At 41.9% G+C, this 21,427-nt stretch overlaps 1 protein-coding gene across 1 annotated transcript in view; it reads left to right on the top strand.

Moving 5' to 3' along the window:
* The window catches only part of RPS6KA5 (ribosomal protein S6 kinase A5), a 179,614-nt gene that overhangs the window by 57,894 nt on the left and 100,293 nt on the right, over positions 1 to 21,427 (top strand). The window contains exon 3 of the mRNA XM_039232507.1: positions 14,918 to 15,136. Within this exon, the coding sequence (XP_039088438.1) occupies positions 14,918 to 15,136 (219 nt within the window). The remainder of the gene's footprint in view (positions 1 to 14,917; positions 15,137 to 21,427) is intronic.

Below are 21,427 nucleotides of genomic sequence, written 5' to 3'. Positions count from 1 at the left end.
CCCCCCTTCTCCTCCCCCATTGTCTTCTGTTAAGTTTCTCAAGATCCACATATGAGTGAAAACATATGGTATCTATCTTTCTTTGACTGACTTATTTCATTTAGCATAATACCATCCAGTTCCATCCACATTGCTGCAAATGGCAGGATTTCATTCTTTCTCATTGCCCAGTAGTATTCCATTGTGTATATAAACCACATCTTCCTTATCCATTTGTCAGTTAATGGACACTTAGGCTCTTTCCATGTTTTGGCTATTGTGGAGAGTGCTGCTATGAACATTGGGGTCCATGTGCCCCTATGCTTCAGCACTCCTGTGTCCCTTGGGTAAATTCCTAGCAGTGCTGTTGCTGGGTCATAGGGAAGCTCTATTCTTAATTTTTTGAGGAACCTCCACACTGTTTTCCAGAGGGGCTGCACCAGTTTACATTCCCACCAACAGTATAGAAGGGCTCCCGTTTCTCCACATCCTCACCAACATCTATAGTCTCCTGATTTGTTCATTTTAGCCACTCTATACTGTATTTATTTTTTAAAAAATCATGTGTAGGTGGATCTGTGTAGTTCAAACCCATGTTCAAGGATCAACTGTATTTTGTTTCATGATGAAATTTTAGATCATGGGAATACTGATTCTGTTTTCATTTCTCTGCTTACTTTTTGTGATGCTTTACTTTTAACTATTTGCTTTCTCTGAGACATGTGTCCAGCTAGATGTGAAGAAAGTCTTTCGCATATCTGTTGTATGCATTCTTCGTACTTCTAATACTTAGTGGAGTGGAGCATGATGGTTTTAGCTTAAAAAAAAAAAAACTTTAGTATTTTCCTTGAATTTTCTTTATTCATCATACATGATCCTGTACTTTGAAGATCTTTTGTTATTATGCCAAAAAATAATAATAAATAAAGTTTGCCATATGACCACAAAGGGTGCCCCCAAGTTTATTTCCTCTTCCGGTTTTGGTGCATTCACAACTGTGAAGTACTTGGGTATCCAAGATGGGATGTAGCAAATTCAGGCTTGAATCTTGATGTTATCATTACCTACTTGTGTTCCTTGGTAAATGACTTGAACTCTGAGAGCCTCAGTCCCTATTGGCATAAGTCAGTACTACTGATCTCACAGTATTGTTATAAGATTAATGAGATAATGGATACAAAGTGCCAGTAGCTAGATAACCATCAGTTGTGGTTATTTATTGAGTAGGAAACTCTACTCTAAAGCTATATCCTAAGTTCAAAAAGCAAAATTACTTAGGACTTCTTCATAAGGATAATTAGTTTTTTCATATAGCCACTCACTGTTAGCGTATCTGGGAGTAATTCAACTGAAGTTATATTTCTAATAAGAAAAGTCTAACAAATGAAAAACTGCTGACATGTCGGTAGTTGAAATTTGATGAACAGTTCTAAGAAGTTGATTTGTCTATTATCTTAAAAATAACATGACAAATGAAAGGATTGTCTTTCTTATTCTTTGTTTTCTTCTTTTAACGATACAAACATCTTAGGTTCTGAACACCCTTTTTGTATTTTATGTTGGCAATCTTACGCTTAAATATACAGAAAATGAATAATAAAACATTTAGATTGCCTGACACATAGTAAATGCTGTATAAACTTCAGCTATTTATGTAATTAAAAGGGAAAGAAGCCCAGCTCCTAAAAGAGCTAATGTAATGCATTAGCGAGGTCTCACATTAGCTTGCTATGTGTCATTTCTTAAAAAATATTTTCTGGCACAGCCTAAAATATATCCAGTAAGAGGGAAATAGAATCACTAAAGATCTTCCAGGCTTCAGTCTGGTTCTTCCTGGTCCATTCTCCACACTATAGCCTGAGTGATCCTTCTTAAGTGCAAAATTGGACATGTCACTTCTCTATTTGAAACGTTCAGTTCAGGGGCTCCTAGGTAGCTCAGTTGATTAATAAGTGTTTGACTCGATTTTGACTCAGGTCATGATATCACGGTTTGTGGAATAGAGCCCTGCATTGGGCTCTGTGCTGATGGTGTGGGGCCTGCTTGGGGATTCTCTCTCTCGCTCTCTTTGCGCCTCCCCAGCTCGTGCTCACAATCTCCCTCTTTCTCAAAATAAATATTAAAAATAAACTTTCAGTTCATTCCCATTGCTTTTGGGATTCACTCATTCACATGTATTTATCAAGTAGCAGGTACTATTTTGGGTCCTGGGGACAGAGTTGGGAGCATTAAAAAAATGGATTACATACATACCTGCAAATTGAATCATAAGGATCTCGTCTTCATTTAATACAGAATTATTCCTGAGTTTATGAAACCTTAGAATGAGTACTGGCAGAGTATAGAAATTCAAATTGCCTTACCTTTAGGAATGTCTAATGAGCAGCAATCATTTGTGCCTACCTCAGTCTCTGGTGCCCTCACTTTTTCCTTGTCATGTGGGTTTTTGGGGGAGGAGGGGGGGCATCTAATCAACAGCAGATCTTGTAAGCTGCTCCATGCAAATACTTATTTATCCAGTCGAGAGACTGCTTTTGGTTGCTTACCCCAATCTTAAGTGCCATCCTTGAAATGGTGACTCTGGTAGTTCTTTACTCATTTTCCCAGACTCTCTGAAAATCATCCCTGATGGGACAGCCTTTTTTTTTTTTTTTTAATACTGCAGAGTTTTCAGAAACCCATTTTCTTTATTAAATGAGACATTTCTATTTCTCTTGGGTAATTTGCCACTAGAGGGTGCTAGAAATTGCACTAGGCGACTTAAAAATGCATCTACTTTTTGGTGATATGATAAAGGGGAAAAAACTTTGGGTTGAATCATGTAAAAGACTGTTTTATAAGGTATGATGGCTTAGTCATCATTTGTCATTTTATTCTCTTAAGTGTTTGGAAAATATCCCTATTAAAATAGTACTTTTCCAAGTATGTATTCATGAAGTTGTCAAAATTGTTATTCAAAAAAGTTTATAATTCTGCATCTGTATATACCCACTGTACCTTTAGTTTCCATGTAAACCTACAGTGTTTATGGAAGCCTTAGAGATTAGGTGTTTGTAATGTTTTATGCCATGATCATAAAATGACCCTATAGGAAGATGTTGGTTGACTTTGTCTCCCTAATGTAAAAACAATTGAATTTATTACTGATGCTGTCGTAGGTCATGTTTGCCAGAAGCAGAGCCCAGGGCAGGGAGTTAGGTGCATGTAATTTATTGCAAAAATGCTCTCAGGAGAGAGTGAGGGAAGCAGAAGGAGCAGGGGAAGAGTCTAAGCAGCATGTGGTCTAACCTCGAGTCCAGATTCAGCCTGAACTCATGAGAAGTTTTGGAGCAAAAGTAGGGAGGCAGGCCTTTTGAGCCTGTAGGCTGCTTGGGTTGGGACAGGTTAGAGAATGGTCTGTCTACTTGAGGCCTTTCTCCTGAGGAGGCAGCTGTGGGCTATCAGCAGCTGGGGTGTGTGTCCACCAGTCTGGACAGGTGAGATCTGGGAGAGCACCATTCCCTTCTACTACAGATGGTCATTAACACTGGCCAATAAGACATGACTGGGTAGCTAGGCAGACAGCTTGTTTGCTGAGGTATAAAGAGAATGGTTTATGAATGTGCTTCTTGGTTCTTGTGTATATTTCTTGTGTATATGTCTTTTAGTAAGATTCGCTGATTATTGCATCCATGGGTAATCATTTCTAAGTCTAGACCTCACAGTTGGACATGATTTCCTTTGTAGCTTTTTCTTCTTCCCTGCTGGACCAGAATCTCTGGTTCTCAAGTCATTTGGCATGAGGAATAAGATAGGAGCTGTGATGTAATGGGTCACCCATATGGAGACAGGCGAGAGTTGGCCACAGCCACTTACATACATGCAGTTATGAGCCGGCTTCACGCATGTATTGTCTTGGTACTTTCTCTGAAACTTAAAAAATGCTGATCTAGAAAATTATTATACAATTAGTCTCTAGATACTCAAGCTAATGCAGTATGCATAAATGATACCCATAGATAGTTAATCCTGTGACTGTTTTTATTTTCAGCCTTTGTACATGTTAAGTCTTTTTTAGACGCTGTCGCCATCCATAAGAAAATGTACCGACTTGTGTTCCTGATTCAGCTGTATGTACAACTGTTTCTGACTATTGAAGTAGTTAAGCAAATGGGTCAAATGGCCGTGTTTTTAATTTCAAACCTAAAGTTGGATTAAATCTAGAATGCTGGCATGTTTATTATGTCTCATCCAGATCCTCTGTATTACATATCTTCTAGACGATGTAAGTGTTTATGGCCCAAGCAAATGGCTTACCTCAGTGTCTTTTATAAAAATCACTGCTTGTAATTTCATATGCATTTACCGTATCTCTTTTGTTTACTTACAACATCTATTTCTTTAATCATGTTTGGGGTTCATAGCTTTTCCTTATATATCTTAGAAGAATATTTTAGTCTGCCTTCATTAATTTTAGAAAATCGGGATGTTTTTGATTTTACAGTGGACAATTTTTACAAAATAGTTCTATTAAATGGCTCAGATTCTTCTTTTTTCTTTAAAAATTTTATTTCTTTAATTTTTTTTCTTCAGACACTTTTTCTTTTAAATTTTGAAATATTTCATTTTATAGGTATGTATTTTTTCAATATTTGGAATTTAGTGTACAGTTATCTGTTATATAAAGGAATTTAGGAATCACTGCTTGTTTGATAACTATATAAAGTCAAGTGCATTTATTTTAATTGTGTTTTAAAATTTGCCTACTTTCAAAAAGAGATAAAAGGCATTTTCAAGATAAAAAAGAGAGAACCTTAAAAAAAAAAAAAAGAAAACATAGTGAAAGCCAGATACAAGGAAAGTGAAATAGATGTTACAGACATCTGGGGTGAGGTAGGCATTGTAATTGAGTCTTAAATTTAACTCTGAGGTTATTAAGGGGTAGGAATAAAAGGGAAAATTCTGTGGCTTATGTAATTTTTTTTAAAGGAAAAGAAAGCATATAAATCCATTTACAACAGTGGCTTTCAAGCTGTTTTGACTATTGCCCATAGGATGAAATAAGCATATTTTTATATTGCAACTCAGTGTGTGTATTTATGTTATGTGTACACATACACATACACACACACACACACACACACACTTTTCTTCCACTAACACTTCTATAGCATTTGTTATCTGCCAGGATGCTTGCATTAATTTATTTAACCTCTGGAACAGAAAGTAAGATGTATAAACTGTTAGTATCCCTAATGCAGAAATTGAGACACTGTTCACTGTTCTACCCAAGGCCATACAGTTACTAAATAACATGTCTAGGGTTCAGCCTCAGGCAGTCTGGCAGTCTTTGTGTTAATGGCTGCTGTGTACTCCCCACTCTTTTCCCCTCCCATGTGTTCAGATTTGTTTACATTCCTGTACACCTCCACATGGGCATGCATTTATAAAGAGGAAGCACAGGTTTCACGAGACACTTTTAGTATATTTGGTTCTCTTAATTTTTTAAAATGCTGTTTAGACTCACTAAATTGATACCATCGCCCACTGTTTGGGAAAAAAAACAGTCTAAAGAGACTTTTTGTTTGGAAGTTTATTTATTTATTTTGAGAGAGAAGGAGAGCAAGCAAGCAAGCAGGGGAAGGTCAGAGAGGGAGAGAGAGAATCCCAAGCAAGTTCCATGCTGTCAGTGCAGAGCCCGTTGTAGGGCTTGATCCCATGAACTGTGAGATCAAGAGTTGGATGCTTAACCAACTGAGCCATGAGGTGCCCCCAAAAACCAGTCTACAGAGACTTTTAACAAGTGCTGAAGTTATCAAATGGTTCCTATGTAATGAACATTAAATAATATCATGAGAATAGCATCTTTGACAAAAGATGTGATGGTATTATTGGAAAAACATTATTTTATTAGTCTCCCATAAAAGACATTATTGTCTTTTTGGACAATAATGTTTCTTTTTGATTCTAAGGTCTAATTAGTCAGCTATTTCAGATGTATCTTTATTTTATTTTATTTATATTTTATTTTTAATTATTTTAATGTTTTATTCATTTTTGAGAGAGAAATAGAGACAGCATGAGCAGGGGAGGGGCAGAGAGAGATGGAGCCACAAAACCTGAAAACAGGCTCCAGCTGTCAGCACAGAGCCCAATGCAGGGTTTGAACCCATGAACCGTGAGATCATGACCTGAGCCGAAGTCAGATGCTTAACTGACTGAGCCACCCAGATGTCCCCAGATGGATCTTTAGAAGTACCAAATTAAAGGGGCGCCTGGGTGGCTTAGTCGGTTAAGCGTCCGACTTTCGCTTAGGTCATGATCTCACGGTTCGTGGTTTCGAGCCCCGCGTTGGGCTCTGTGCTGACTGCCAGCTCAGAGCCTGGAGCCTGTTTCAGTCTGTGAATCCCTCTCTCTCTGACCCTCCCCTGCTCACGCTGTCTCTCTCNTTCTGCAGGCATGCTCTCTCTCCCTCTTTCTCTCTCAAAATAAATAAACTTAAAAAAAGAAAGTTTACAAGGTGCCAGGCAATACAGAAAATGCTTTAAATGCATCATCTCATTTAATCCTTACTATAACACCAAGATGAGTAAATGGAATCAGAAAAGTTAGGGAGGCATGGGGCGCCTGGGTGGCTTAGTCGGTTAAGCGTCCGACTTTTGCTTAGGTCATGGTCTCACGGTTAGTGGGTTCGAGCCCCGCGTCGGGCTCTGTGCTGACAGCCAGCTCAGAGCCTGGAGCCTGTTTCAGTCTGTGAATCCCTCTCTCTCTGACCCTCCCCTGCTCACGCTGTCTCTCTCTCTCCTAGAAATAAATAAAACATTAAAAAAAAAATTAAAAAAAAAAGAAGTACCAAATTACGGTTAGTCAGTTTCACCATTGGACTCGTGAGTGTGTGTTTTTGTGGCTGATTGTACTACAAGAATACTGAAGTGGAGCTATTTCTCTGAGATGGATGATGGTGGTTTCTCTGGGGCTGCATACACAACACTCTGGCATTACTCACCATGTATGTTCGGCTCGCCTGTTGACAAGGATCTAGTTTCCAAGAGCAAGACAAATGAAATTCAGAATTCCATGAGTGTATTTCTTCTTTGGTTCCATTTCTGACAATGTGGTCTTGGGGTCAGTGAAGCTGTACAGGGGAAGGAGGAGGGGGAGGCAGGTGGCCTGCTGGTCAGTGCCAGGACATATCACATGTGGAAAGACAGAAATTTTCCCAGGTTAAATACATCCAAAAAAGAGATGTGGCCAGGCATTGTAATTCACTCTTCAGTGGTTGTGGCAGATTATAATGCCGTGGCCTATATATGGATGTCATGTTAAGACATTTTCCTGCTCTAGAATGGTGGCATCTAAGTTTCCTGAGTTCATTTTCACTGGAGAATGTTGCCAGGAATCAAATTTAATACCCAAATTAAAAGGGATGGCTTCACGAAGCTGATTGTTCCTTCCTCCAAGGAAAAGAGTTGGCCGGGTGTAGCTCGATACCACGGGTCTACATTACGGGTTTCTTTTGTTAGAGACTCAGCTTCAATTTTAGAGCAAAATTATCTGCTGAGAAGAGGGTATTTGGCTATACACTGCAGAGCTTTCTTTGGCCTGCTCCTGTTTGCTAGCTTATTTGTTCATTTTTTTCATGTACTCAGCATTGTTTGAGTCTCCCTGATGTGCCGGCTCCAATTACTTGCTAATGATACAAAGGGAGTTAAGGCAGACAGTGTATGATTATGATTTTGTGGAATTTCCAGTCCTGTGGAAGTTAGACAATGAAGTGGTCACACAGACCAATGAAAAGTCGTGTTTCTGATCATTTCTGTGACAAAGAATGCATGGTGTTATGAGAGCATAAAATTTGAGGCACTGTGGTAGTGGTAGAAGTCAGAAATGGCCGGTGGTCTGAAAGACTCCGCTAAGTGAGACAGTGAGAAGGGGGAAAGAGGGAGCTGGAGGCCAGATAATGTAATTATATTAAGGATTCCCCTTATCTTAAGGGCAGTTGGACATCAACTGATTTGAGCCAGAAGGGTTGTATTTTTATCATTTTTAGATGACAGCACAAAAGCTGGGTTTGCCAGTGGAGGGTGAAAGCACGCTGGGGCCATGGTTAGTGTGATTGATGGCCAGGTCCCCCTTTAACAAGATTCCAGTAGCTGGAAGGAGGAGACACGCATGGGTCCCAGCAGTGAGGAACGAGATGACATGACTGGTACTTGTGGTTAATCAAAAAAAAAGTTGGTTAAAGAAGAAAATCTCTCTAAGAGGATATATATAAATATGTACTCTGAACATATTAACTTCACTTACAACAGATAAATATATATTCATCTGCCAGTCTTTGTTGTTGTTTTTTAAGTAGGCTCTGCACCCAGTGTGGGGCTTGAACTCACCACCCTGAGATCAAGAGTCAGATGCTCTACAGATTGAGCCAGGCAGGCACCCCTACTTGCTAGTCTTTGGATGTAGGCATGGGATCTTTTCTTTGGGAATAATTTCTTTTTTGTTTTTAATTTTTTTCTAAAGTTTATTTCTTTATTTTGAGAGAGAGAAAGAGAGCACGAGCGGGGACGGGGCGGAGAGGGAGAGAGAGAATCCCAAGCAGGCTCCGTGCTGTCAGCACAGAGTCCAGTGTGGGACTTGAACTCAGGAACTGTGAGATCCTGACCTGACCCGAAACCAAGAGTCAGACGCTTAACCGACCAAGGCACCCAGGCGCCCCGAGAATCATTTCTTAAACAATAGTTTATATCATATAAATCACACTGAAATCAAAATTTTGTGCATCATCTAAAATTAAGTTTCGGATTCTTTAAAGCAGAGTGGGAACCAGAAGCATTTGAAGTACTCTGAGTACAGAATCCTTCTAGATTTCCACAGTTTTCCCCCAAGCCTTTTATAGTGCTCCACCCACACCTAGCTTTTCAGCAGTTCTTTTTTTTTTTTTAAGTGTCTTGCTTTTATCTAGTTCTTCCAAAGTATTCAACCTCATTTTTCTTTCACATTTACATGTCAGCGGTTTATGTAACATATAGTTAAATTATATAATCACAATAACAGGAGTAAATGGGTGAGGCCACGAGTGAGTATCCACTAGTGGTGTGAAGCAGACGGCCAAGTACATGGGCACAGAAACGCATGTGTGACCCTGTCCTGGGCCGTCAGAGTGGAGCAATGTGCTGTACAGAGGGAAAGCGGGGAGTGTCTGCGGTTGGAGTGGAAGTCACTAAGAATTTCTGCCATGCATTATTTTTAAAAGCCATGGTTCAAGTACAGTAGTTTCTGCTGGAAGTTTGGTCTGAACCCAAAGTGTAGCTCTAGATGATAAGCAGCATGTACAAGGTACACCGTTTTAAATAGCATTAGTAAAAAATGTGAGTGATGGGAAACAGTGGTCTCACAGTGGTTGAGCCACTTGGATCCCAGGGAGAGCGGCATGTCCTAGGGTGAGGACTGTAATCAAGGAAATAAACCAGAGACCTTCTAGAACAATGGTTCTTCACTAACTCTTCCTCCAGAATAATGCATGTAAACATATGCAAATGTTGCTCGCTGTTTAAGTGTATGGCATTGTAAAGTGATTGCGCTTACAAACTGTAAAATTATTTTTTTAATTGTGATCTCATTATCACTTTAATGCAAAGATTAGATGCTACTTCCTAAAACTTTTTAATGAATTCACATCTTACAAATAAAGCAAAAAGATCCGTTCAGTTATGCTCAAAATAAACTTCAGCGAGAAGGCTGCTTTTATTTAGCTCGAAAATGTTGTTGCAATTGTGTGGTGTCATTTGAGATGGCAGCGTCAATGTCCTCTTGCTTTAAAACTATCAGTTTTAACTTTGCTTTATTACGACAACAAGCACCGAACGCCTGATTCATAATGGTAATTGTGGCAAGTGGAATGAGATTCCCGCACTTGGAAAAGCAAACTGAGTTGTACACCAAGGAACTAGACATTTCCCCATGATCCTTGGGTTTAGTTCATTTTATATTATTTGCTTTATCCTCAAGCTATTGAGATCATCGCAACAAGGTTTGCCAACACTGTGCTGTCTGTGTCAGCTAGGATCGATTTCTGAATCCACATTTCACTTGGAAAAGAAGTAACCTTCATAAGATAGCTGTTGGTCTCCTCCGAGCTCTGGAGTCTTTCTCCAGCTTTGGAGTTTACTTACATGTCTCGATCCAGTTCCCACCTCTGAAATGGCTGCTTGAAGAGCGCGCTGGTCTTACGCTGAACCCAAAATGGCGCCTGTAAGGCCTAGAATGGAAGGATTTACTTCCTCCATTTGGTCACAGATGTCTATCAAGCTAAGTCCGGGGCTAATCCTTCGTGTCATGTATTCATAGAGTTGATTTTCCTTCAGTCTCTAAAGAAGTAGAGCTTCTACCTCTCCGTCAAGCGCTGCAAGCCTGGTCCTCTGGAAAACCAGTGAATTCCATGCCCTCTTTTGCTAACATTTCTTGACAGAGTATCTTGATAAGGCCCTGGTGCTAATGAAATCGATAAGATTCACAGCAGCACACAAGACTCCAGTGAGGGTTGTGCATAAAGCGTTTGAAACCTTTGCGTGTTGGTGAGGAAATTAGAATCATGCTAAAGCAGGAAGCTTTGTCTCCACCTAAGCAGCAAACCCAGATGTGTGGCCTAACATCCACTTAGGGGCTCCATCTGAGCAGGAAGTACTGCTGTTTATGTTTTTATGGCCAGAGGAGTTTTCAGCATCGGCCTCTGCAGTTTCCAAACGACGCTGTCAAAATAGGAATTCTTTGAGGAGGTCAGCACGCCACTTAACCAATGAGAAAGCCAGGCGCTGGCTGCACCAGAAGGCAAAGCAACCATTCATCTGGTTACAAACTGGAAGGATCTAATAACTGCCATCAATTCCAGTTTTAGTGTCCCCTCCTCAAATACTGGACTGCATGTAGGTGCTTGTGGAGTGGATGGTATTGCTCTCCAGAAGGACTGCTGTACTTTCTCCCTCCGTACTCATCTGCAAACCGGTTTACCCAGGGAGGGCGGCTCCTTGAAGTCTCTCCAGTAGTGACTGGGTTTTCTCCCCCTCTGCAGTGTGGTAAGTGCTTCAGAAACAAGGCTGCTTGAATGCTGAGAACAAACTGAGGGCTGATGGAGGGGGGGAGAGGGGAAGGGGGGAGATGGGCATGGAGAAGGGCACTTGTGGGGATGAGCACTGGGTCTTATATGGAAACCAACTTGACAATAAACTATTAAAAAAAAGAAAGAAAGAAAATAGGCTGTGTGGAGGCAACTATGTTCTGGTTGGGCATCGTGCTCCTAGGATCCTGCTTGTCTGAAATATTTGTTATTTGGAATGTCGAAAGGCACTTCTTGAATTACTATGTGGTAAGAGTACTGTAGCTTGAGTTAATCATGGCAACTATAAAAGTAAACACAGAAGATTGGAAGCTTTATCCTACTTTTTTTTTTCCCCTGACATTTTCTGATAGATGAAAATAATTGTATTGGCAGGATATATGTAGTCTTTATATGTTATGTTATTGGTGAGCTTCTGGATCTTATCGCACAGCAAGGTGGATGACTGTTTATTATTTGACAAGTAGTATATAATGCAGCAGCAGGATGATTTTATATTGTTTGACAAACATTAGCATTCTGTGCTACCTCATATTTAGCATAACAGGACATTTTTAAAATTTGTTTAACATCTATTCGTTTTTTTAGGCACAGAGAGAGACAGAGCAGGAGTGAGGGAGGGACAGAGAGAGAGGGAGACAGAGAATCTGAAGAAGACTCCAGACTCTGTGCTGTCAGCACAGAGCCCAAATGCGGGGCTCAAATTCATAGACCATGAGATTGTGACCTGAGCCGAAGTCAGACGCTCAACTGTCTGAGCCACCCAGGCGCCCCAATATAATAGGACGTATTCTTAAAGTAATAGGAAAGATGGGCACCTGGGTGACTTAGTCGGTTAAGCATCCGACTTCAGCTCAGGTTGTGATCTCACAGTTCATGAGTTTGAACTCTGTGTTGGGCTCTGCATTGACAGCTTGGAGCCTGGAGCCTGCCTCAGGCTCTGTGTCTCCCTCTCTCTCTGCCCCTCCCTGTGCTCTCTCTCTCTCTCTCTAAAACAAATAAACATTAAAAAAAATTTTTTTAAGCAGTTAAAGTAATAGGAAAGAAATCAAAGAAAAAATATTTGTAATTCACAGAGTACGTCAGTGGAACCTCCTAGTGGTGAGAAGTCTCAAAATCATTTACTTTAAGATTGGTTTAAGGAATAAGGACATCGTGCATAGGTGAGACGGCATGATAGTGTTTTTAAGTATTTTAAAAGTTATCTTAACAGAAGGGTAATACTCTTTTTGTAAGTCCAGAGGGTGTAGAGGGAGCAGCAGATAAATATTATAAAAAGACCTGTTTCCACTCGATAAAAGGAACATTTTCTAATATTTCCACCCCTTCTCACCATCAACAACATGGGCTGCTTTGCAACACTTTCTCCTTATAAAAGCTAACAGCACTGTGTCCATCTCACCGAGAAAACCTCTTACTTCTATTGTGATTTCCGTTTAATGTCTCACTCCTTATTCATTTGCCTGTGAGGTCATCCACTGAAGGGAGGCAGATGCAGCAGAGCCAAGAATGTGGGGCGCAGGGCCAGGTGGGCAAGCATGGTGTTCTAGGCTTCAGTTTCTCCGTCTGTGAAAGGGAGGCAACCCTCCTCACCTACTTACAGGGATGCTGTAAGAATTGAATGAGTTAACACACCTCTGCAGTGCCTGACAAGTACTCAGATGTTAAGTGCTAACACCCTGCGCTCTGTCTGCCGCATGGTCAACACTTAGGCTGAGAGACCAGCTGGCAATAAGCTGAAAGCCATCTTTCAGTGATGTCATGGGAAGATTTTCTTTGTTGGGCAGCATACACGGCTCACATCCCTTCTAAGGCCGGGAGCACTCTGGAGATGGGAGTCTTGGGGGACAGGAAGTCAGGGCAGGTGCTATGTGTGTAGGGAACACAAAGGCCTCGTGCTTGCAGAGGACTTGACTTCCTCCCGAGTTTCTATCATGGCCAAGTCCGTGGAGGTACAGCTCGCCTCCTCAAGATTTTCCAGCTTCATGTCAGGGCTTCTGGAATAGATGAGCTTTTTTCATTTTTATACTTTAGGTAATTTGTTAGCTTCTGAAAGTTGTCATTTTCTTTTTTTTGGTTCACTTCTACCTCACTAAAATCCCAGTCTGTAATTATTTTATTTACAATGGAGTAAGGCAAACCCTTTATGAACTTTCTCTGTATTCCAGAAAGTATTCAGTATGTGTATGGTAGCAATTTTACTAAAACCAGAGCATCCGATTTCTGGTATTTGTGGAGTCATTTTTTAAGTTCATTTTCAGTCAAAAGTGTGGTCCCTGAAGTTTGCATCGGCTCTGCCACTGCTTACCCACGTCTTTTTGGCCAGTTCCCTACAGTCCTTGAACCCTTTTCTTCGCTGTAAAATGGAATTACTAAAAGTACCACCTTCATTGGCTGTTCTGAGGATTAAGTGAACCAGTGTGAGGAATATGTTCAGCACAGAGCCCGGCAGAGACAAGTTCCTTAGAAAGTGTCCTCCTCAGGAGTATTCCAGCCTTTCCCCGATCTGTATGTGTATGTCTGTCATGTGTTGGTACTAAGTTCTTTCTTGAGTGACTGACCTGAATAACATAGAGTATACAAGAGCCCCTCCCTTAAAGCTCTCTCACACTAGTGAGCGGATCAGAACAGAATTATGTGCTGAATACCGTAGAGGTGTGGACAGGTTGCAGGGAAGCCCAGGTCTGGGCCAGAACTCAGACTAACTCCAGAATGGTCAAATGAAAGTATGGAACTTGGGGCGCCAGGGTGGTGTTGTGGGTTAAGTGTCCGACTCTTTACCTCAGCTCAGGTCATGATCTCATGGTTAGTGAGTTCAAGCACCACATCGGGCTCTGCGATGATGGTGGGAGCCTACTTAGGATTCTTTCTCTCCCTCTCTCCCTCTCCCCCTCTCCCTTTCTCCCTCTCTCCCTCTTCCCCCACTTGTGCTCTCTTCCTCTCTCAAAATAAATAAAGTGTTGAACTTCAAAAGCAGGCCTGGGCTTACCACCCCAGGAGGTCTTTCAAAGGGAGAGAATTTTAATACTACTTGTAGAGATGCATTGGGGACCTACCCCTTCCCTCTCACTGGTGTCTTTGCCTACAGTTCCTCGACCCTCCTCCTCCTCCTCCCCTCTCCAACTTTCTCTAGGTAAATAAATGCAGATACCTGCCCTGCCCATAAGACCCCAGTCCCTGCACCTGGGTGAGGGACACCACACACAGTATTTGCCCAACTGAGTCCTTAGGGAAAACTTTTCCAGGTTGACCTACTGAGCCACGAATTATTGCCCAGAGAGTAAAGGGGCTTCTCTGTCAGGACTGCTGATAAATTTAGGGTATCTTAATATTTTCTAAGTTGCAAGATCTCTTTTGTTTATATGATGTCAGCTTACGTTCCTTTAGATTTTTTTATTAAGGATAGAGGGATAGTCAAGGTGCTGGATTTATAGGTGTATGAGATTCTTAAGAACTATTTTCATTTGTTTACAACAACAGCAAAACCTGAAGATTTTATCTGATGTCTAAAATGTGCAGGTTGTTCCAGAATCGGACTGTGGTTAATTGTCCATAATGGCAGCTAGTTTCCTACAGCTGAAAATATTGAGAGAATACCAGTAAAAGAGTGAAAGCATAACTCTGTCAGCAGTGGTGAGAGATGTAAATACCAAGGTTTAGACCTAGAAATATATCTGGCCTAAAGTTGAAGAAAATCTCTCAAAGCTATTTTATTTGAAACGGCAATAAAGATACTTTTTCATTAAGGAATGTTTGTCACGCATTGTTAACTTTCAACCGCCAATAAGGTTACCGTTCTGTGTAGTATTTTCATTCTTTTTCTTTTTGCTTTTTCATTTTCAGCTTATGGAAAAGTATTTCTAGTTCGTAAAATCAGCGGTCACGATATGGGAAAGCTGTATGCCATGAAAGTATTGAAAAAGGCAACAATAGTTCAAAAGGCCAAAACCACAGAGCACACGAGGACGGAGCGGCAAGTCCTGGAGCACATTAGGCAGTCCGCGTTTTTGGTGACATTGCACTATGCTTTCCAGACGGAAACCAAACTTCATCTCATTTTAGGTAAGTGTCCGTTGGCCCTTGGTTGTCAGTTGTTCTTTTCACGGGAACACTTTTTCCCTTGGGTCCTGTGTTGCAATGAACTCAAAGGGAAGCATACTTTAGACTTAGAAGAAATGAAATGTTTTGCCTTTCATTCTTTCTGTGATGGCAGTTCCTTGAACACCATTGATTGTTCTGGATTTGGGACCTCCTTCCCTGCAGGGATATATATACTTCTATTCCGCATTCCTTTATTGACCTTAAGGAACCCTTGAATCATTGGGGAGGGGCGGTCTGCTTCCCTGGGCATTGCACTTCCACTCAAATGTGAGGAGCCAAACGGTGACACGGGCCACAGTGTCTGCCTCAGGAGTTCTCGGAAGCGTCGAGGTTCGGGCTGACGAAGGACTATTTGTGGAAATCAGTAACTGGGGAAAAAGAAAAAAAGGGAGACTTCTATTCTTGGATATGCTTTGCTTTTTTGGTAAAAAAAAAAATCTGCATGTAAAGGGAGCCAGTCAGTGGAGCACTTCCCTTTCTACCCACAGACACTTTCTGAATCCTTTCCCCTCCCAGACAGAGTTGGACCGTCGCGTATGAACTTTGGAAATGGCCGCTGTTACATGTTGCCAGGTTGCCTTGCAGGAAAGTTGCGCAGTTTTGTGTTCCTCCTAATGGTAAATGGTGGTACTGCTAGGATTGCCCTCTGTCCTCAGGGACTACATCACGTGGTACACTTTTAGCACCACCCTTGTGATAATTTGCATTTATGTATTATGATCCCCTAGTTATCGAACTGTTCTGAGGGTTAGATGAGCTAGAAGTTCGCATCGTGCTCGGTAAGCATCACTTATTTTATGAGTGTGTATGGTGTGCCCGCGCTACGCTGCGTGCTAAGTATTATCCGTAGTGATCGCTAACACTCATAACAGTGCTGCCAGAGTCCCCTCATTAGCGATGTTGAAGATTCTAGAAGCTGTATTTCCTGAAGTTACATGTCTTGTGTAAACTTGAGAATGAAGGTTGGAACTCAGGTCTGACTCATTTCAAAGTCCTCAAACAGTGCTGCCTATACTTTTTGATTATTGGTAGTACAAACAGATTCTTAAATATATATTTGGCAATTTTATTGAATGCCTTTGTTTTGGAAATTATACTTCTGTTAACGATGCCTAAAATTGCATTCACGTTTTGAGTCATGAACTTACACTTCAGGCTCAGTTTGGAATGCTTACGATCAACTCACAGTCCTAAATCTCTTAAGCATGGAGGTCACACTCTGCCCTGCCCTGTCAGGGTCCCCCATTAACATCATCATCTACCCCATGTTCCTGTAAGTCAGTATCATTTGGCTCTTCTTTCCGCCTCCTGTATGTATCTGCTTGGCTGTGTTATTTACTGATTCTTAAGTAGGTATTCCTGGAGTATCCCAGTTGTACGGCACAGAGCACTTTAATTCAATGATTTTGAACGTTTCCGGAAGGAGAACTCTTCCCTGGAGTGACAACACAAACATTCAAATGGAAAACAAATAGAAATGAGTACCCCTGCTTGAATCTGAGCCCAAGGGCACTAAGTCCTGCCAGTTTATTTCTATACCCACCCTACAAGAATCTCCAGGGAAGCCTTAGGAAGTCCCTGAACCCTGCTTGAGAAGTAATGATCTTGTTTAAGCTTCCCCCTGTACAAAGAACTGGCTCATGAAAGTGAAATAATGTGCCTAAGATTTACAAGTGGTGTGAGCCGGAAGTGGCAGGCACGGCAGCTTTTCTCTCCCACTCCTCTTCTTCCTGTTCTCACACATTAACTGGACTTGGTCTTTTCTTTTTGCTGCTTATCATAAATAATGTAGTTTTGTAGATCATGTTTTTAATTTAGAAGTCGATGAATGAACTATTTTGTATTTGATTAGAAAACAATAGTCTTGGGGTGCCTGGGTGGCTCATTCGGTTAAGTGTCTGACTTCGACTCAGGTCACGATCTCACAGTTCGTGAGTTTGAGCCCTGCGTCAGGCTCTGTGCTGACAGCTCAGAGCCTGGAGGCTACTTCGGATTCTGTGTCTCCTGCTGTCTCCGCCTCTCCTCTACTCTCACTCTCTCCCTCAAAAATAAATAAACGTTTGAAAACAAAACAAGACAAAAATAATAGTCTTTAATAGTGTTGCTTTTTAGTTGTTGGTTCTCCATTAATTTTGCTCTTTGTTAGTTGCCCATAAATAAATACAGAAGGAAACAAGAAAACCCGTTTCTCATGCCATCTCACGTAGAATGTGGACCAGAATGTGGACTAGGACATGGACTAGAACGTGGACTAGAACGTGGACTAGAACTTGGACTAGAATGTGGACTAGAATAGCACGCTGGCTCCATCACGAGTGACGCAGTGCCTTTGGAAAGCATGCCCTCTACTTCCTTTCTGCGTACATGTATTTAACATAATTTCTCGTTATGGATGTGAATAGTTGTTCTTGGACTTTAAAGTCACAACTTCTCAGCATCTTCGAGCAAGACTTCATTATCAACTGTTTTTATGGTTCTGTTTGCAGTGCTTAGAACGCGCACTGGGTCAGCTTTCCAAATGTTGTGCTATACACTTATTCCTCGTCTTAGCCCGTTTGAGCTGCCAGAACAAAATACCACAGACAGAGGGGCTGAAACAACAGGAGTCTGCTTCCTCACTGTTCTGGGGGCCGGACGTCTCAGGTCAAGGTGCCGGTAGGCTTGGTTTCCTCTGAGGGCCACAAGGAAAGTCTGCTCCAGGCCTCGCTCCGTGGCTGGCAGGTGGCCGCACTCCTGCTGCCTCTTCCAACAGTGCTCCCTCTGCCTCACACCCGGTGGAGCTTTATGTGTTCCGTAGCCTCTAATAAAGATACCAGCATGATTGGTTAGGGCCCGCCCCCAATGGCCTCCTTTTAGTGACTTAATTGCCTTTGAAGACATGGTCTCCAAATACAGGCATGTTATGAGACACTGGGAGTTAGGGCTTCACTGTATTAATTTGAGGCAGGCCAGGAGGACCCAGTTCAGCCCATAATTATCTCTTTAGTCTATTGATTAGAGGTTAATAGCAAGACTTTTCATGTTGAACTCTTCAGGGACCCAGCTGACCTTTTTTTTTCTTAATTTATTATTTTTGAGAAAGAGAAAAAGCACGTGAGCAGGGAAGGGACAGAGAGGGTGGAGATGGCGGATAGAGGATCCAAAGTGGGCTCTGTGCTGACATCAGAGAGCCTGACGCAGGGCTCGAACTCATGAACCATGAGATCATGACTGGGCCGAAGCTGGACACTTAACGAACTGAGCCACCCAAGCGCCCACCCAGGTGACCTTTTTGTCTGAAGAATAGGTAAACACTATAAACCTTTTTTAAAAACATAATACATTTTTAAACAATTTATTACTATAAAAGCACATATATGCTTATGAAAATATGGAAAAGCAAAAATAAGAAAAATAAAAGATGTCAGAAAGCAAAAATGAGAAAACACTCTCACTACTGAGAGTTTACCTCATAGATGGCTTGGTTATTACTTCGTACGTATGTCCTAGATCTTTTTGTCTGTGTCCGCACGCAGGCACGTGCTATCAGAGGAGGCTGTCCTGTACTACCTACAATTTGTAACCGGCATCTGTTTTTCTTTTTTTTTTTTTTTTTTTAAATTTTATTTCTAGGAGAGAAAGAGAGAGAGACAGCGTGAGCAGGGTAGGGTCAGAGAGAGAGGGAGTCACAGACTGAAACAGGCTCCAGGCTCTGAGCTGGCAGTCAGCACAGAGCCCGACGTGGGGCTCGAACCCACGAACCGCGAGATCATGACCTAAGCGAAAGTCGGACGCTTAACCGACTAAGCCACCCAGGCGCCCCCCGGCATCTGTTTTTCAACTGATGATGTCTGCTTCTCCTGGTGAATAAGCTCATTTTATTTAATACCCAGCAGTGCCTGTGATTTATCGTGCACGTAAGAGACCACTCTACAATTTAGTTGCTTCAACAATGACTTATTTTCTCATATTTTTGTGGGTCGGTGGGCGGAGTTCCCCGGTGTAGCCCAGGCCTGCTCATGGGGTGCTCCGCGAGCTGCAGGATTGGCTGGCCTCACACTCTCATATCTGAAAGCGGGTTCCACCTATTGTCTCAGGCACCGCTCTTCTCTGCGTGGCCTGTCATCCTCCAGGGTGGTGGATTAGCTTCTCCCTAGCATGGCAGCTTCAGGGCTGCTTGGGAAGGCGGCGGAGAGGGCAGAGGTAGAGGCTGCCAGGCCTCCCAAGGCCAGGCTCTGGGACTCACACAGCCTCCTCTAACATGAGACCAGCCTGGGTTCAATGGGTGGAGAAATAGACTCCCCCCTCCCCCCTTTTTTTTTAGTTTTTTAATTTTACTTTATTTTTAATGTTTTATTTATATCTGAAAGACAGAGAGAGACGCGTGAGCAGGGGAGGGTCAGGGAGCGAGGGAGACACAGAATCTGAAAATAGTCTGCAGGCTTTGAGCTGGCTGTCAGCACAGAGCCCGAGGTGGGGCTTGAACCCACGAGCCGTGAGATAAGGACCTGAGCCAAAGTCGGACACCCAACCGACTAAGCCACCCAGGCGCCCCAGTTTTTTGTTTTTGTTTTTTTTTGTTTTTTTAAATTAAGATCTAATAGACAGCATTATATTATTCTTAAGTGTACAGCATAATGATTTGGTATTGGTGTATATTGCATAATGGTCACCGCGGTAAATCTAGTTACTGTCCCTCACCACACGTAGTGACAGAATTTGGTTGTGATGAGAACTCAAGATGTCTCAGATATGCAGCACAATATTATCAACTATGGTTGCCCTGCTGTACGTGACCTCTCCATGACCTTTTTTTTTTTAATGTTTTATTTATTTCTGACAGAGAGAGAGAGCGTGAGCAGGGGAGGGTCAGAGAGAGAGGGAGACACAGAATCTGCAGCAGGCTCCAGGTTCTGAGCTAGCTGTCAGCACAGGGCCTGACGCGGGGCTTGAACCCTCGAACTATGAGATCATGACCTGAGCCGAAGTCAGACGCTTAACCGACTGAGCCACCTAGGTGCCCCACCATGACCTGTTTTATAACTGAAAGTTTGTACCTTTTTAAAAAATGTTTATTTATTTAATTTGAAAGAGGGAGAGAGAGAGAGAGAGAGAGCTCTGAAGGGGCAGAAAGAGAGGGAGAGAGAGAGATTCCCAAGCAGCCTCTGCACCATCAGCACAGAGTCTGATGTGGGGCTCGAACTCACGAACTGTGAGATCATGACCTGAGCTGAAATCAAGAGTTGGTCGCTTAACCAACTGAGCCACCCAGGTGCCCCCAAAAGTTTGAACCTTTTGACTCTCATCACTTATGTCACCTATCTCCCCCCACCCCTGCCTCTGGCAGCCACCTAAGTGTTCTGTTTATAAGCTTATTTTTTGTCTTGTTTCTTTTTTGAAGTTCCACATATAAGTTAGATCATATGATATTTGTCTTTCTGACTTATTTCACTTTGCATAATGACCTCAAGGTCCATCTGTGTTGTCACAAATGACATGATTTTATTCTTTCTTATGACTGAATAATATTCCACTGTGTATACATACCATATGTTCTTTATTCATTCATTGATGGACACTTAAGTTGTTTCTGTATCTTGGCTCTCATAACTATAATGCTGCAGTGAACTTGGGGAGGAGGGGGCATATATCTTTTGAAGTTAGTATTTTCATTTTCTTCAGAAAAATACCCAGAAGTGGAGTTGCTGTATCATATGATAGTTCTATTTTTATTTTTTGAGGAGTCTCCATACTGTCTTCCAGAGGGATTGCATCAGGGTGCCTTCCTACCCAGAGTGTACGAGGGTCCCTGTTCACATGCTCGCCGAAGACCTCACTTCCTGATGAGGGGACTACAAATAATTGGTGGCCATCTACCACACGAGGCCATATTCACATTTCACTGCTTGTCACGTAGATCCTTTTCAGCTGATTCATCCAAACCAGGATCCAGTCTGGGAACATGTACTTGGTTGTTATGGCCTTGAAGTCTCTTAATCTGGAACCTGCCCTTTTTTTTTTTTTTCTTTTTTTTAATATATCCACAGCTTATCGGTCTGAGAAATTATCTTGTAGTCTATCTTTTAGCTTATCCATCTCTCTACTGAATTTCAGTAGTTGGGAAGTTAGATCTGGAATTGATAGATGGACATTCAGTATTTTAGCTGGAATAAATCGTAGGTGGTGTTGCATGTTCCCTGTTGTATCACATCGGGAGAAACCCATTATCTGGTTGTTAGTAATGCGAAGACTAAATTAGAGAGATGACAGTCT

Source organism: Hyaena hyaena, unplaced genomic scaffold (genome assembly GCF_003009895.1).
Source record: "Hyaena hyaena isolate Hyena2069 unplaced genomic scaffold, ASM300989v1 scaffold_67, whole genome shotgun sequence".
In the NCBI taxonomy this organism is placed as follows: domain Eukaryota; kingdom Metazoa; phylum Chordata; class Mammalia; order Carnivora; family Hyaenidae; genus Hyaena; species Hyaena hyaena.
The sequence above is the reverse complement of the archived record's forward strand: the minus strand, read 5'-3'. Positions and strand labels throughout refer to the sequence as shown.